Source organism: Oncorhynchus masou, chromosome 1, assembly GCF_036934945.1.
Source record: "Oncorhynchus masou masou isolate Uvic2021 chromosome 1, UVic_Omas_1.1, whole genome shotgun sequence".
Taxonomy (NCBI): Eukaryota; Metazoa; Chordata; class Actinopteri; order Salmoniformes; family Salmonidae; genus Oncorhynchus; species Oncorhynchus masou.
The window spans coordinates 79693157-79710844 of record NC_088212.1 but is presented as its reverse complement, the minus strand read 5'-3'; the positions used below and the strand labels follow the sequence as shown (position 1 = coordinate 79710844).

Below are 17688 nucleotides of genomic sequence, written 5' to 3'. Positions count from 1 at the left end.
TTTACTTTCAGTGCAGCAAACTCTCTCCAGAAGTTCAGTGAGGATCTCTGAATGATCCAATGTTGACCTAAATGACTAATGATGATAAATACAATCCACCTGTGTGTAATCAAGTCTCCGTATAAATGCACCTGCACTGTGATAGTCTCAGAGGTCCGTTAAAAGCGCAGAGAGCATCATGAAGAACAAGGAACACACCAGGCAGGTCCGAGATACTGTTGTGAAGAAGTTTAAAGCCGGATTTGGATACAAAAAGATTTCCCAAGCTTTAAACATCCCAAGGAGCACTGTGCAAACGATAATATTGAAATGGAAGGAGTATCAGACCACTGCAAATCTACCAAGAACTGGCCGTCCCTCTAAACTTTCAGCTCATACAAGGAGAAGACTGATCAGAGATGCAGCCAAGAGGCCCATGATCACTCTGGATGAACTGCAGAGATCTACAGCTGAGGTGGGAGACTCTGTCCATCGGACAACAATCAGTCGTATATTGCACAAATCTGGCCTTTATGGAAGAGTGGCAAGAAGAAAGCCATTTCTTAAAGATATCCATAAAATGTGTTGTTTAAAGTTTGCCACAAGCCACCTGTGAGACACACCAAACATGTGGAAGAAGGTGCTCTGGTCAGATGAAACCAAAATTGAACTTTTTGGCAACAATGCAAAACGTTATGTTTGGCGTAAAAGCAACACAGCTCATCACCCTGAACACACCATACCCACTGTCAAACATGGTGGTGGCAGCATCATGGTTTGGGCCTGCTTTTCTTCAGCAGGGACAGGGAAGATGGTTAAAATTGATGGGAAGATGTATGGAGCCAAATACAGGACCATTCTGGAAGAAAACCTGATGGAGTCTGCAAAAGACCTGAGACTGGGACGGAGATTTGTCTTCCAACAAGACAATGATCCAAAACATAAAGCAAAATCTACAATGGAATGGTTCAAAAATAAACATATCCAGGTGTTAGAATGGCCAAGTCAAAGTCCAGACCTGAATCCAAACGAGAATCTGTGGAAAGAACTGAAAACTGCTGTTCACAAATGCTCTCCATCCAACCTCACTGAGCTCGAGCTGTTTTGCAAGGAGGAATGGGAAAGAATTTCAGTCTCTCGATGTGCAAAACTGATAGAGACATACCCCAAGCAACTTACAGCTGTAATCGCAGCAAAAGGTGGCGCTACAAAGTATTAACTTAAGGGGGCTGAATAATTTTGCACGCCCAATTTTTCAGTTTTTGATTTGTTAAAAAAGTTTGAAATATCCAATAAATGTCGTTCTACTTCATGATTGTGTCCCACTTGCTGTTGATTCTTCACAAAAAAATACAATTTTAAATATTTATGTTTGAAGCCTGAAATGTGGCAAAAGGTTGCAAAGTTCAAGGGGGCCGAATACTTTCGCAAGGCACTGTATATTTTTAAATTGGACTTTTATTTAACTAGGCAAGTCAGTTAAGAACAAATTCTTATTTTCAATGATGGCCTGGGAACAGTGGGTTAACTGCCTGTTCAGGGGGAGAATAACAGATTTGTACCACTAGGCCACTACCCTGCCGCCCCGTATGTTGACATGGGGCGGTGTTGCTGCATCTTCCACTCAGCCTGCCCCGTCACCCCCACTCAGCCTGCCCCGTCACCCCCACTCAGCCTGCCCCGCCTGCCCCGTCACCCCCACTCAGCCTGCCCTGCCTGCCCCGTCACCCCCACTCAGCCTGCCCCGTCACCCCCACTCAGCCTGCCCCGTCACCCCCACTCAGCCTGCCCATGGCCTCAATGGAATCCACCATGCTCCCCACACCCCACTCATCCTGCTCCCCGTCACCCCCACTCAGCCTGCCCCATCACCCCCACTAAACCTGCCCATGGCCTCAATGGAATCCACCATGCTCCCCACACCCCACTCATCCTGCTCCCCGTCACCCCCACTGAGCCTGCCCCATCACCCCAACTCACCCTGCCCATGGCCTCAGCAATGGAGTCCACCATGGCGCCCACCATACCCCCTTCGCTGGCGGCCTCGTTCAGGGTCACCATAATGTCATCCACCGCCTCCCTCATCAGCTGAGCAGCCTCCGCTATTGCATCATGGGTATGGGACGCCTTCATACAGACAGAGATACATACAGTTGACGTCTGAAGTTTACATACACTTATGTTTGAGTAATTAAAACTTGTTTTTCAACCATTCCACAAATTTCTTGTTAACAAACTATAATTTTGACAAGTCGGTTAGGACATCTACTTTGTGTATGACACAAGTCATTTTTCCAACAATTGTTTACAGACAGATTATTTCACTTATAATTCACTGTATCACAATTCCAGTGGGTCAGAAGTTTACATACACTAAGTTGACTGTGCCTTTAAACAGCATGGAAGATTCCAGAAAATTATGTCATGGCTTTAGAAGCTTCTGATAGGCTAATTGACATTATTTGAGTCAATTGGAGGTGTACCCGTGGATGTATTTCAAGGCCTATCTTCAAACTCAGTGCCTCTTTGCTTGACAATCAAAAGAAATCAGCCAAGACCTCAGAACATTTTTAGACCTCCACAAGTCTGATTCATCCTTGGGAGCAATTTCCAAACGCCTGAAGGTACCACGTTCATCTGTACAAACAATAGTACGCAAGTATAAACACCATGGGACCACGCTGGAAGGAGATGCGTTCTGTCTCCTAGAGATGAACGTACTTTGGTGTGAAAAGTGCAAATCAATCCCAGAACAACAGCAAAGGACCTTGTTAAGATGCTGGAAGAAACAGGTACAAAAGTATCTATATCCACAGTAAAACGAGTCCTATATTAACATAACCTGAAAGGCTACTCAGCAAGGAAGAAGCCACTGCTCCAAAACCGCCATAAAAAAGCCAGACTACGGTTTGCAACTGCACATGGGGACAAAGATCGTACTTTTTGGAGAAATGTCCTCTGGTCTGATGAAACAAAAATATAACTGTTTGGCCATAATGACCATCATTATGTTTGGAGGAAAAAGGGGGAGGCTTGCAAGCTGAAGAACACCGTCCCAACCGTGAAGCACGGTGGTGGCAGAATCATGTTGTGGGGGTGCTTTGTTGCAGGAGGGACTGGTGCACTTCACAAAATAGATGGCATCTGTCAGGAAGTTAAAGCTTGGCTGCAAATGGGTCTTCCAAATGGACGATGACCCCAAAGATACTTCCAAAGTTGTGGCAAAATGGCTTAAGGACAACAAAGTCAAGGTATTTAGTGGCCATCACAAAGTTGTGGACAGAAATGAAAAAGTGTGTGCGAGCAAGGAGGCCTATAAACCAGACTCAGTTACACCAGCTCTGTCAGGAGGAATGGGCCAAAATTCACCCAACTTATTGTGGGAAGCTTGTGGAAGGCTATCCGAACTGTTTGACCCAAGTCAAACAATTTAAAGGCAATGCTACCAAATACTAATTGAGTGTATGTAAACTTCTGACCCACTGGGAATGTGATGAAAGAAATAAAAGCTGAAATAAATCATTCTCTCTACTATTATTCTGACATTTCACATTCTTAAAGTAAAGTGGTTATCATAACTGACCTAAAACAGAGAAGTTTTATGAGGATTAAATGTCAGGAATTGTGAAAAACTGAGCTTAAATGTATTTGGCTAAGGTGTATGTAAACCTCTGACTTCAACTGTATCTGTTAGGAAGTGAAGAGACTAGAAGTCTAAGTTAAACTTAGAAAAGTGAATCTATTAGTTATTGTTCAAACAACATACGTATTAGTTATTAGCAACTGAATAGGTTATATTCATAATCCATAAAGATGAGGTGGAGTTTCCCCCTTTGTGTTATAAAGCACTTTGATTGATTTATAAATCCAATCAAGTAAAGTTGCTGTAAAGTGCAATGATAGTAGGCTTTAGATTGGGTCTTTGAAAAAACACTAAGTCCTGTTAAGTGTGAGGGTTCACCCTGGGGTAGGGTTGGGCCATACATCCTATTTCAAGGTATGGATCCACATACCCGTATGGATATTTACAATACGGTCTATGACGATATGCTGATACAGTGCTAAATACATGGAGAGTTGGAATGAAAGTTGGATTACTTCAGTCAGTTTTGTTCTCGTTGAGTATAAAACAAATATAATGGAAAAAGCCCATTAAAAACACTTAATTCATTTTGCCATCCCAGGGGCATGCACTACTCATAAAACAGGTTTAGAACTTGTATTATTCAGATACTTCAAAATACCGTCAAATACTGACATAAATTAGACAAATATTGTGAGATGATATTTTGGTCCTATCGCCCATATTGTTCCATACCTTGGGGTTTCCTCCACCCTCCTTGGCTGCGTAGATCATCTGCAGGGCGGACTCTGCCAGGGTCTTAGTCTGGTCCAGGAAGGTCATCTGCTGCTGATGGTCCTGCAGCTTGGACGCCACGCCCACCGACGCCCTGATCAGAGGCTCAAAGTAGCCCGCCAGCTGGGTCACCTGGGATGGAAAGGGGTCAAGGGTCAGAGGTTAATGTGTCAAACTGATTATTGTTGCGTTCCAGATCATCATAAATACAAATAAAAACCTGGAACGCAGCTATTGACTGCCCCTGACAGGTGATATAGACCTAGTATTGGTAACAGTGATGATGCTGCAACTAGTTACCTTGTGTCCTAGTTGGGCAGCTTCCCCTCTGGCGGCTGTAGATATTGGGTCGATTAGGTATCCAATCTCTTGCACTGTGGACGTCAGCTGCTCTTGCAAGGCCTGACGGGATTGATCAGAGTAAAATCATTTCAACATTGGTCATTATGCAAAGGCATGTCGTGGTTCTGTGGCAATTCTGACGCTCCCTGTCCAAACTGCTTTTTAACTTCATTCAAATGGCAGTTGGTCTCAATTACCAGTAGACCTGATCAAAGATCTGTACCCCACTGTCGGACAGAGAGATTGAGAGAGATGGGTAAAGGGAGAGAGGATGGATAGAGAGAGAATGAGAGAGGGGGGGGGGGTTGCCTGTGGGTCAGCAGAGCGTGTAGTGTCTCATTAACGATCATTACCTCCAGTGAGATGTCATCCCTGCTGGCCAGGTTCTGGCTGACTGCAGCTAGCGAGGCCTGCTCAATGTTCCGGATACATCTGTTGATGTTATCTATGGAGTAGTCACACTCCCTCTGGCCTGGAGCCTTGTCCCTGAGAGGCGGAGAGAGAGAAATAGAGAGGGAAAGAGGATGAAATAAATATAAAAGAGCATGTTTATCTATGTCAGCTAGCAGGCATCCAACAGGATCAGAGAGATCTGGAGAGATGGTGAATTCTAACAAACCATGAGTATGCCGATCAACAGTCTTGAGCCAAATCAGCCAATCAGAGATCAAGGTTGAACATTATGGTCTTGTCCAATCTCTGAAGGTTATTATAACTGCTTATCACAACTTAATGAGTTATAACAGTTGTCCATGTCCAGGCCAGTAAGAGGTGCAGTGCTGTCACTGTGCTAACCTGATGGCCGTGATGAGACCTTTGATGGAGTCGGACACAGTCCGAGAGTGGCCAGCCAGGACCGACCAGGTGGGTGGGTCTTTGGGGTTAATAACCAGTGAACGTGCAGTCTTCAGCAGGTGGGTGGAGCTGTCCAGCATAGAGCGAGCTGATTGGAGAATGGGCTCCTGAGCGGCAGAGCCCTGCACATAAACAAATGAAAGATCTCCATGACAACCATGAAAAATCAACTGTTTAACGTAAACGTTTTCTACACACACCATGTCATTGCAGTTGGTCTCAGAGTTCTAAATAAAGTTGAAACTTTCACACAAGTTGAACGGAGCACCATGTTTAGAAAGGGCCAGAAGTGTGTAGTCGTACCTCATTGCTGATCTGAGCAGGGATGCTGGCGAACTCTGGATTAGACGCAAACGCTGTGAGGTTCTCAACAGCCTCTATGAGTGGAGCTGTGGCCACCAGACACGTGTTCCTATTCTCCTGAGAGAAATCACCATCCAGAGCCTGGAGGGAAAGAAATGGAGAAACACAGGTCAATATACACGTAATGGGCCAGTCTATCAGTAAAAAAACCTCACTGGAGTCTGCAGTCTTACCTTTATAGTTTTGACCAGGTTGGCTGTGCTGTTGGCCACCTCCTTGGCAGACTGGACAAAGTGTCTCTTGGCTGTGGGGTTGGCTGTCTTGGAGGAGGCCAGGCGACAGGCGTTGCAAAGAGCTGATGTGTGCTTTGCTACGATGGTGGCAGACGACAGCACCTGAAAACACCCACCATAACACTCTCAGAAAGCCATACCCTAAATGGGAACATTGGTACGTGGTGGGAGGCAACCCGGATGTCTAGACAGATGAACCACAACACGTCAGATGAAGGATAACAACAAACAAATCAGCAGCTCGGGATTTTTCTAAAGTAGATGACGAGATAAACATGACAGAGGGAACAGCTGATGGCTCATAAACAGAAATGTCCTCTGGTCTGATGAAACAAAAATAGAACTGTTTGGCCATAATGACCATCATTATGTTTGGAGGAAAAAGGGGGAGGCTTGCAAGCTGAAGAACACCGTCCCAACCGTGAAGCACGGTGGTGGCAGAATCAAGTTGTGGGGGTGCTTTGTTGCAGGAGGGACTGGTGCACTTCACAAAATAGATGGCATCTGTCAGGAAGTTAAAGCTTGGCTGCAAATGGGTCTTCCAAATGGACGATGACCCCAAAGATACTTCCAAAGTTGTGGCAAAATGGCTTAAGGACAACAAAGTCAAGGTATTAGAGTGGCCATCACAAAGCCCTGACCTCAATCACATAGAACATTTGTGGACAGAACTAAAAAAGTGTGTGCGAGCAAGGAGGCCTACAAACCAGACTCAGTTACACCAGCTCTGTCAGGAGGAATGGGCCAAAATTCACACAACTTATTGTGGGAAGCTTGTGGAAGGCTATCCGAACTGTTTGACCCAGGCAATGCTACCAAATACTAATTGAGTGTATGTAAACTTCTGACCCACTGGGAATGTGATGAAAGAAAGAAAAGCTGAAATAAATCATTCTCTCTACTATTATTCTGACATTTCACATTCTTAAAATAAAGTGGTGATCCTAACTGACCTAAGACAGGGACGTTTTATGAGGATTAAATGTCAGGAATTGTGAAAAACTGAGTTTAAATGTATTTCGTTAAGGTGTACGTAAACTTCTGACTTCAACTGTATCTGTTAGACTACGAGTCTCTTCACTTCCTAAGTTAAAATTGTTCAAACAACATATGTATTAGTTATTAGCAACTGTATAGGTTATATTCATAATGAGGTGGAGTTTCCCCCTTGTGTTATAAAGCACTTTGAGTGATTTATAAATCCAATCAAGTAAAGTTGCTGTAAGGTGCAATGATAGTAGGCTTTAGATAGTGTTTTTTCAAAGACCCAAAGTCCTGTTAAAGTGTGAGGGCTCTTCAAATCAACCCAAGGTGACTAGTTAGTAAACAAATAAAACCAAACAAACCTGTGTTATTATGTCCCAACTGACCTGTGAGGGGCTGCTGTCCGGATCCACCAGGTTCTGACAGGCCATCTGGATCGCCTGATTGGCTCGTGCAAACTGGATGGCGTCGACCAACCCCTGATGCCCTGCCTGACTGTTGGGGTCAGACACGCCCACCAGGTAGGAGGCCTGCAGAAAGAGGACAGGAGGAGACACTTCAACATACTGTAGAACCAGACCGTGGCTCTCATAGTAGCAGAAAACAGGTAGGCTACAATGTTAGCAGCTTAAATAGCAGCTTTTTACTGAACACAGCATCTGGTCGACACACAAGTGGACAGAGCTTTACTCATGTGTGGTATATTGATGTAGTAAGGGAAAACCCAGAAATGGTCAGTGGTGGAAAAACAGAAGTCCACACTACTCTCTTTCTACACGAGTACAACACTCCCTAGCTCAAGCAGAGCACACACAGGGTGCTGACATATTCACACAGTATGACACACAGTATGTCTGGTAGGTCCAGAGCAGGTACGTTGTAGCATGTCCTAACCTGTCCTGCAGCCTCAGTGAGCCCACACAGGGCCTTGGAGGCCAGTCCCACACAGCCCCCAAACGCTGGCACATCCCCGGTTTTACAGTTCTGAGAAATGCCAGCCATGGACTCTCCCAGGACCTGGAAGAAGAGGGGGAACAGAGGAAAAGAGCAGAAGGGAGGGATTAAGCTGTAGCATTCCTCAGCCAGGCAGGTCACCGCCCTCTCTCTGCTCTCCCTCCCATCTCTCCATCTCTACTAGTTTCCATCTGTCTGGAGGTTGTGGTTATGCTTGCTCTTTCAGCAGCGCTCAGGGTCATGGCCCTCCCTACCTTGGAGTTCTCCATGACGCTCTCGATGCAATGGAAGTAGGAGAGGTTGCTGACTGGCTCGTTGGGGTTGGCTAACATTCCTTTCACCGCCTGAGGGGAGAGGGAAAACATCTCTTAACATCTACAAGGGAACTTGCTAATTTAACTAAAATCAAAGGAACCCATTATAGATACAACTTAAATTAGCAACATGAAAATATTATCCTAGAGCACTCCCATAATCTATACATTTAACATAAGCCACCTTAATGACGCCACTATCCAATCCCTCATAACAACGGCTGCTACAGATGACACTGCTTTTACTAACACCATTACTGCTTCAACTAACACTCCTGCTACCACCACTATGACCACAGCTGTTATCAGTAAAGCTAATGTTATTGATGTAAGCTATTGATGTTGATGGTACCTCCAGCTCTCGTAGGGCATTGTCACACTCCTTCTGTCCCGGGGCCTGCTGTGTGGCCAATGTGATTAGCTGGTTAATGCTCTCTGTCACTGCTCTGAAACACAGGATGGGAGGGAGAGAAGTGAGAGAGGGGAGAGCCCGAGAGAGAGAGCCCGAGAGAGAGAGCCTGAGAGAGCCGAGAGATAGAGCCCGAGTGAGAGAGCCTGAGAGAGCCCGAGAGAGAGAGCCCGAGAGAGAGAGAGACCGAGAGAAGTTCAAAATGAGAGGCACTTAGACCAGCGTTCAGCTCCATTACACAAACACAAGGTCCCAGGCTCCATTGGTTCCAAATCTAATATCGTGCTTTGGGTCCCTCTGGTCTCCCCCCTCCTCCTCCTCCCTCTCCCTCTCTATCTCTTTTTTTCAGTAGAATTCCAGCAGGCTTCAGTGAGCCAGTCAGACATTTCAGTCACACACCTCCCTCTTAACCTTCCAATTACCAGACAGGAAATTAACAGCCTCCACAAGCCTGAAGGGAGACAGCACTTCATCTACCACCTAGGAGGACATTTCTGCTGTGAAGTGGAGCTACACTGGAGGTGTGAGATTGAGAAGTGCATGTGTGTCACATCAAAAGCCTTGTCCCTTCCTACGGCACAGTGAAACCTCCCATTGCTTTGGCCCTGGCATAAGCGTATTGTAACACATTGCAAAACTGGAATGAACAGTGGGTGGAAAATCTCCTGTTCTAAATCCAACAAGACATAATAAATAACCAATCAACAGGTGTGGTATTGTGAGAGCCCACATAGAGGGCAGTGTATGGTAGGTACCTTGCAGCAGCAGCCAGAAGGTTCTTGGCGTTAGCTGCCCCAGGGTCTACAGACAGAGACTTGGCTGCCAGGAGCAGCTTGCTGGAAGCCATGGAGATGTTCTTCAGGTTACCTATCACCTGGATCTGCTCATCTTTCCTCTACAACATCCACAGCAGAATCACCAGTTATTACAAGTCATAAACACTAGTTGTAAATCAATCATTAACAAAAGTCATACAGAAAGGGCATGAAATGTTGCAAGTCATTTAGAACCCAAATCTGCCTGGTAACTTGATCCACTCAGAGCGATGACACAGCTATATAGTGCTAATCAACGCTGAACGCTGTAACCTTTATTTAACTAGGTAAGCCAGTTAAGAATAAATATATATTTACAATGACGAGGGCCAATTGTGCGCCGCCCTATGGGACTCCCAATCCCGGCCGGAATCGAACCAGGGTCTGTAGTGACGCTTCTAGCACTGAGATACAGTGCCTTAGACCGCTGCACCACTTGGGAGCCCTGTGCAACTGACTATCCCTGGTCCTCCTATCCATCAGGCAGAGGAAAAGGAGAATGGTGCGTGGGCTGTTTTCTAGCTGCACCATGCTTAACATGTATATTGTTCCCCTCAAACTCTGTTCTAAACATAGACTCTCTGGTTCCAACTCTGCTGCTGGCAGTTCCTGCAGTCACCTGGGTCTGATTTGGTAATCAGTGTCATGCCACGAAGATTTCCTCCTTCCTTATCAGCAAGGCAGCCCGGAAAAGACCTTCAACTGTCATCTTATTTAGACTAAATTTAACAGACCGCTGCTCTGAGGCAATTCAATTAAATATTCCGTATCTATAAGGAAAGTTAATCAACAAATAGATAGACTGATGGTTGGCCAAGCTATGACTTTTCAGGCCAATTGGTCAACTTTTCCTCCTCTATTTTCCATCATATCAGCTTTGATAAATTATACAGTTGGTTCTTATGTCCAAAAGGTGATGAAGAGGCTTATGTAAATATAATAGTCACACTAAAACAGTCAAATCCAGTATGGTCCCTCGTTTGTGTTCATTAGGCACAAAACAAAACTGCGTGGAACGGGGAGGCACTATGTGAACTTGTCAATAAGAAATGTTCATTATGGTTTCCATTGCGATGGTGTGGTGTGACCTAACGAACACGTTCCAGGTTCAGTACCACACAGACAGACCACTGTGACTGCACCTGAGTGTGCCCAGCCATCTCAATGCCGGCGTCCAAGAAGTCATCAAAGTCTTCTCTGAACTTCCCAGATGCGTCTGCGAGCTGGGTGCTGGAGCCACGGGAGGCGTGGACCACGTCTCCTGCTGATTGGTTCAGATCTGCTGCGGTCTGGTTCAGCTCGCTCTGGGCCTCCTGGAACGACCTGGTGGATGGAGGGAGCTACAGAGAGAGAAAGATAAGAGACAGAAAAACGTAGAGAGACAACAAAGACAGCCATAGCGAGTCAGTGATTAGGTTGTGGTGCAATAAATGTAAGTTTGGTTTAAAAACATTTGACAAGTGTTTGACCTAGCGGCAGTTTTAAATCAATAAACAGGTGATTAACGGCTTCAACAGTAATCAATGGCTTGACGTGAATGTTTTTTCAATAAAGTAACCTTTACTTAAGGAAGTGTAGAACTTACCGTTTCTCCCAGCAGTTTCTTGCTGGCCTCTCCAATGCTCCTGAGGGCCATGTCCACATCCTTCTGGCCAGGCAGGCAGTTGACACAGTTATTCAGAGAGTGGGACACTGCCTTGGCCACCTGAAGCAGAGAGAACAGGTGTGTGTGAGCACAGGTGTGCATGTGTGTATTTGTGAGCGAGCCTGCGTGTGTGTCAAGTGTGATCATTCATGCGTGAACTGAGTTTTCCACAGTAGTGATGTTGCTGAGCTGCAATCACAATCTTAAAATGCTAATGAGCCAAGAAGCATAGCGGAGTAATTGATGTTCCTAATTTGCACTTCTGTTTCCAACAGAACATATGCCAACCAATATGTCTGTGTCCCTGTGGGGCCGAGCAACAGAACGGGAGTCGTGCTGCTGAAAGGATTACTGAATGCACAACTAGGACGACCTGAAAAGATAAGAGACACAATTGAAGCCTTTTATTTGGTAAGATTTGAAAGAGATCATCATCCAAAGAGGAATTCAAGGACTTTCATTGGATTCCATTCAAAACCAAAGGGATCTTCAACACCATGTAAAATGGGTCCTATTTCTCTCTCATTTGCAAAGGAACAGAACAAACACCACAATACTTTGTCCAGTCTGTCCCTTTATCTGCAGTAGCATCTATAGATGCATCATTTATTCATCTGGTGGGAAGGTTATATGGGGAGGACCAGGCATTAATAACTGATGTGTGCTTAAAGCTGTGAATCTCCTGCTACAGCAGGCGGAGGATGAACACCTCACTGTGTTTGACAGGTGATCAGTGTTATGTTCAGCTGGGCTGATAAAATGTGAACTATTATTTGTCTATGAAAAGTTATTTATTTTATTATTCACAAGCAGATACTGAAGTTGTGAGAAGTGATCTGTGGAAGCTCTACAATAAAAATAGTTGCCTCACACTTGACCTTCAGTGTAACACAAGCCAAGACTTTCTGAATAAAAGCGGTGATATTAAAACTCTAGTAGCCCTTTGGTTGTCTAAGAGCACCAGCCACAGCCAACTCCATTCAGACAGAGGACAATTATACTGAACAGATGGAAAATATGGATGTTAGCAGAGCCATATACAGTTGAAGTCTGAAGTTTACATACACTTTGGCCAAATACATTTAAACTCAGTTTTTCACAATTCCTGACATTTAATCCTCGTAATATTTTCCTGTCTTAGGTCAGTTAGGATCACCACTTTATTTTAAGAATGTGAAATGTCAGAATAATAGAGAATTTATTTAAGCTTTTATTTCTTTCATCACATTCCCAGTGGGTCAGAAGTTTACATACACTCAATTAGTATTTGGTAGCATAGCCTTTAAACTGGGGTCAAACAGTTTGGATAGCCTTCCACAAGCTTCCCACAATAAGTTGTGTGCATTTTGTCCCATTCCTCCTGACAGAGCTGGTGTAACTGAGTCTGGTTTGTAGGCCTCCTTGCTCACACACGCCTTGTCCACAAATGTTCTTTGTGATTGAGGTCAGGGCTTTGTGATGGCCACTCTAATACCTTGACTTTGTTGCCCTTAAGCCATTTTGACACAACTTTGGAAGTATGCTTGTCATAAGTCGCTCTGGATAAGAGCGTCTGCCAAATGACTTAAATGTAAATGTAAATTGTCCATATGGAAGACCCATTTGCGACCAAGCTTTAACTTCCTGACAGGTGTCTTGAGATGTTGCTTCAATATATCAACAATTTTCCTCCCTCATGATGCCATCTATTTTGTGAAGTGCACCAGTCCCTCCTGCAGCAAAGTACCCCCACAACATCATGCTGCCACCCCGTGCTTCACAGTTGGGATGGTGTTCTTCAGCTTGCAAGCCTTCCCCTTTATCCTCCAAACATAACAATGGTCATTATGGCCAAACAGTTCTGTTTTTGTTTCATCATCAGACCAGAGGGCATTTCTCCAAAAAGTATGATCTTTGTCCCCATGTGCAGTTGCAAACCATAGTCTGGCTTTTTTTATGGCGGTTTTGGAGCAGTGGCTTCTTCCTTGCTGATTGGCCTTTCAGGTTATGTCGATATAGGACTCGTTTTACTGTGGATATAGATACTTTTGTACCTGTTTCCTACAGCATCTTAACAAGGTCCTTTGCTATTGTTCTGGGATTTATTTGCACTTTTCGCACCAAAGTACGTTCATCTAAGAGACAGAACGCATCTCCTTCCTGAGCGGTATGACGGCTGCGTGGTCCCATGGTGTTTCGACTTGTGTACTATTGCTCCCAAGGATGAACCAGACTTCTACAATTTTTTTCTGAGGTCTTGACTGATTTTCCCATGATGTCAAGCAAAGAGGCACCGAGTTTGAAGGTAGACCTTGAAATACATCCACACGTACACCCCCAATTGACTCAAATAATGTCAATTAGCCTATCAGAAGCTTCTAAAGCCATGAAAATGTTTTATGGAATTTTCCAAGCTGTTTAAAGGCACAGTCAACTTAGTGTATGTAAACTTCTGACCCACTGGAATTGTGATACCGTGAATTATAAGTTAAATAATCTGTCTGTAAACAATTGTTGGAAAAATTACTTGTGTCATGCACAAAGTAGATGTCCTAACCGTAGATGTCCTAATTTGTGGAGTGGTTGAAAAACTAGTTTTAATGACTCCAACCTAAGTGTATGTAAACTTCTGACTTCAAGCCTTTTATAGAGATATAGAGTAGCTTCATCCCTATCTGGCTCTGCACGTTATTGTACTGAAGTCCAATACTTACCTGGGCTAGCCTCTGCTGGCTCTCTGAGTCACCGGGAGAGACCAGGGCCTGCTTGGCCTCATGGATCAACATGGCCGAACCTTCCATAACATCACAGGCTGAATCCAACATGGACGCCGCTGCCTGAGGGTTGGTGGTAGAGGCTGCCACGCCCCGCGCTGCCTGGGCTAGAGTCTTCAGGGCCTGGGCTGTCTCTCTGGCTGCTAACCCTGAAGGAAAATATACAAATGGTGAGTAGGGGTTGGAATGCTACAAATAAAGAAGAGTTATTACAGAAGTAGCAGAAGTAGCTCTCCACTGCCGCGCGGCAAGCTCTCTCTCTCCACTGCCGCGCGGCAAGCTCTCTCTCTCCACTGCCGCGCGGCAAGCTCTCTCTCTCCACTGCCGCGCGGCAAGCTCTCTCTCCACTGCCGCGCGGCAAGCTCTCTCTCCACTGCCGCGCGGCAAGCTCTCTCTCCACTGCCGCGCGGCAAGCTCTCTCTCTCCACTGCCGCGCGGCAAGCTCTCTCTCCACTGCCGCGCGGCAAGCTCTCTCTCCACTGCCGCGCGGCAAGCAGTACCGATGCATCAAGTCTGGAACCAACAGGACCCTGAACAGATTCTACTCCCAAGCCATTAGACCACTAAATAGTTCACCAAATAACTACCCAGACTATCTGCATTGACCCCCTTTGCACCAACTCGTACCTCGACTCTGTACTGGTACCCGTGTATAATGCCACGTTATCGTTACTCATTGTGTATTTATTCCTTGTGTTCTAAGGGCCCATAAGTAAACCTTTCACTGTCAGTCTACACCGATTGTTTACCAAGCATGTGACAAATAAAACATGCATTAAATGAAAAGGACTGTTTGCATTCAGATGTGTCAAACATCCACATACATTCAGAAGATTGAATTAAGCCTTAATAAATGCATGTTATTACCTCTGATATCCATAGCCCTCTCATGTTGACAGTGTGCTATGCCAGTTAGCAAGAGCCTCTGGTTTAGTTTCATAAGGTCTAAACTATGACTGCCTCAACAAGGGAATACAACATTTCAGCTTCAACACAACACATTGGAGAGGAATCTAGTAAATTGAATCAGCTTGCATTACCCCATTAATCCTAGACAAGATTACTGAAGGAATGTCACATCTATTGAAGTAGGGGAAGGATTCTTCTGTTTTAGTCTTTGTGCTACTTTCCAGAGAGAAAAGGTTGAATCTAATCTACTATTGACCTCGAAGCATCAAATATATTGAAGTTTTCAGTAGTAACAGTAAAATCTGTAGTCAAAAGTGAAATATACTATTATAGACACGTCCTGGTGGTGCTATGGAGTTTGTTATTTAGCGGTATTGCTCTAATGAGAATGGGAGCCCCAGGGCAATAGTACAGTACCTGTGTAGTGTTCATTGCCCTGTGCAGCACAGGTGAGCAGCTGAGCCATGGAGGATCCCACAGACTTGGAGGTGCTGCCCAGGTCCTGAGCACACTTCTCCATCTGCAGAGAGAACAGCACACAGTACATCAGACACCCAGACAAACAGACTCAGCAATGGATGAAAGAGTAATCACTAGAAGTAATGAGACGTTGATTAATTCAATGAATCAGATTTCCCTGACCGAATCTCCAGGTAGTGGTTTCAGCTGCATGTCTATGGCAGCCATCTTGGCGTCTTGGAGCTCAGTCTTCAGAGTCTGGACGGCTGTGAGAGCTGAGTGGATCTCCATGGGGCCGCAGGCTTCGTGGGCCTAAAGAGCACAAGAGAGCAGACCATTGAATTAGTCATTCCAGACTGACAGTTTAACCCACCTGAGCTGGTATTTAGTGCCCTAGTCTATCAGAAGCTGGCTAGTCCTAACAGGGGATAGGTACCCTCACAAAGTGACAGAGGTGAGCGACAGGTATGACTTAAGTGTGTGTGTGTTTATGTACCTTCTGTGCTGCGGTTCTGAGCTCTGCCAGGCTGGTGGCCAGATTCTTGGCACACTGACCCAGCTGCATAGCAGCGGCCTGGTCCATCACCGTGGGAACAGACGACTTCGCTGATGTCACCATCTTACTGCCAGGCTGTCATGACAGAAACAGGAAACAGAGAAATGTCAAGAAGATGTTTGGTACCAGAGAATGTCTTTATTTGAATCTATTTGAATCTATTATGACTACAAAACCCAGCCTTATCCAAGTATTAGACATCATCATCAATAATATATCTTTAGGAGCTTTCAAGCACACACACACGTATATCAGCACTGTACAATATATTGAGATCCCTTCATTCAATATGTGGAGAGATTAGGAGCCAGACTGGCACTGGTGGAGTACCTGTAGGAAGTTCTGACTGGTGATGATGAGGGCTAGCTGGGTAGTGAGGTCTTCAGGCTGGGCCTGGCTGCCCCTTACTCCCTGGACCAGCTGGGGAATGTGGTCTGCCATGGCCTAGTGAGCCACACACATACATAAACAGTCAACACACATACAGTATTCAGCCACAGTTTCTATATAGCTGTAGCACCTATATAGCTGTTTAACTACATTAGGCATACAAAGTGTTCAATGCAAGGAACTGGTGATGTCCCCTGGCATTAAGAGACTTATCCCCAGTACCTTGCAGCTCTGCACCAATTGCTGGTGTGCGGCAGTGTTCTTGTTGGAGGCTGCTGCATTCTGGGAGGCAGCGATAGTCTGGGTGGCTGCAGCAGCAGCTTGCTTGGCGGCATTCTGTTGGAATGTCACACACGCCAGGCATGTTTAGAATCACTACCTTGACGAATCAACACACACACAAGATGCCTCTCAAATGGCACCCCATTCCCTTTATAGTGCACTTATTTTTACCAGGAGGCCCATGGTCAAAAGAACCGTACTAAAGGGAATAGAGTGACATTTGGGAGGCAGACAGTCTCCATTTAGAGCCAGGGTTCCTCAGGTCAGAGGTCAAATATTTGTCGTGCCATCTTTAATGTCGGGCAGTAGGGTTCAAACAATCTCCTGATTTGGTATTTTATTAGGATCCCCATTAGCTGTTGTGAGAGCCTCTGACCCACTCAAAACATGAACAATACAGACCATTGACAACAGCTCAAGGGCAAAACTTCCTCAACTTAAAAATGGCACACGTAGCCTCCATATCAATACATACACACACAAACTATCTAGGTCAAAAAGGGAAGGTGTTGTTTTATTGCTTTTTTGAAACCAGGTTTGCTGTTAATTTGAGCAGTATGAGATGGAACGCAGTTCCATGCAATAATGGCTCTATATAATACTGTACACTTTCTTGAATCGGTTCTGGATTCTGGGACCATGAAAAAGACCCATGGTGGCATGTCTAGTGGGGTAAGTGTGTGTGTCACAGAGCTCTGTGTAAGTTGCAAACATTTTGGGATTTTCAACACATTGTTTCTTACAAAAAGAAGTGATGCAGTCAGTATCTCCTAAACTCTTAGCCAAGAGAGTCTGACATGCATAGTATTTATATCCTCCTTCTGATTACAATAAAAAGCAAGTTGTGTCTCTGTTCTGGGCCAGCGGCAGCTGGTCTTTTCTTGCAGCACTGGACCACACAATAATCAAGGTAAGACAAAACTAAAGTCTGCAGAACTTGCTTTTTGGAGTGTGGTGTCTAAAAAGCAGAGCATCTCTTTATTACGGACAGACCTCTCCCCATCTTTACAACCATATGTTTTGACCATGACAGTTTACAATCTAAGGTAACACCAAGTAATTTAGTCTACTCAACTTGTTCAACAAACA

The 17688-nt window shown here is 45.0% G+C and overlaps 1 protein-coding gene across 1 annotated transcript in view; it reads right to left on the bottom strand.

Moving 5' to 3' along the window:
- The window catches only part of LOC135551394 (talin-2), a 115038-nt gene that overhangs the window by 24760 nt on the left and 72590 nt on the right, over positions 1 to 17688 (bottom strand). Inside the window, exons 23-42 of the mRNA XM_064982616.1 lie at positions 16540 to 16653; positions 16258 to 16371; positions 15868 to 16002; positions 15555 to 15683; positions 15330 to 15432; positions 13944 to 14152; positions 11191 to 11310; positions 10748 to 10945; positions 9546 to 9685; positions 8734 to 8827; positions 8322 to 8411; positions 8008 to 8130; positions 7500 to 7643; positions 6070 to 6231; positions 5837 to 5977; positions 5474 to 5655; positions 5032 to 5164; positions 4637 to 4738; positions 4298 to 4468; positions 1960 to 2106 (exon numbers count right to left, since the gene is read on the bottom strand). Of these exons, the coding sequence (XP_064838688.1) occupies positions 1960 to 2106; positions 4298 to 4468; positions 4637 to 4738; positions 5032 to 5164; positions 5474 to 5655; positions 5837 to 5977; positions 6070 to 6231; positions 7500 to 7643; positions 8008 to 8130; positions 8322 to 8411; positions 8734 to 8827; positions 9546 to 9685; positions 10748 to 10945; positions 11191 to 11310; positions 13944 to 14152; positions 15330 to 15432; positions 15555 to 15683; positions 15868 to 16002; positions 16258 to 16371; positions 16540 to 16653 (2751 nt within the window). The remainder of the gene's footprint in view (positions 1 to 1959; positions 2107 to 4297; positions 4469 to 4636; positions 4739 to 5031; positions 5165 to 5473; positions 5656 to 5836; positions 5978 to 6069; positions 6232 to 7499; positions 7644 to 8007; positions 8131 to 8321; positions 8412 to 8733; positions 8828 to 9545; positions 9686 to 10747; positions 10946 to 11190; positions 11311 to 13943; positions 14153 to 15329; positions 15433 to 15554; positions 15684 to 15867; positions 16003 to 16257; positions 16372 to 16539; positions 16654 to 17688) is intronic.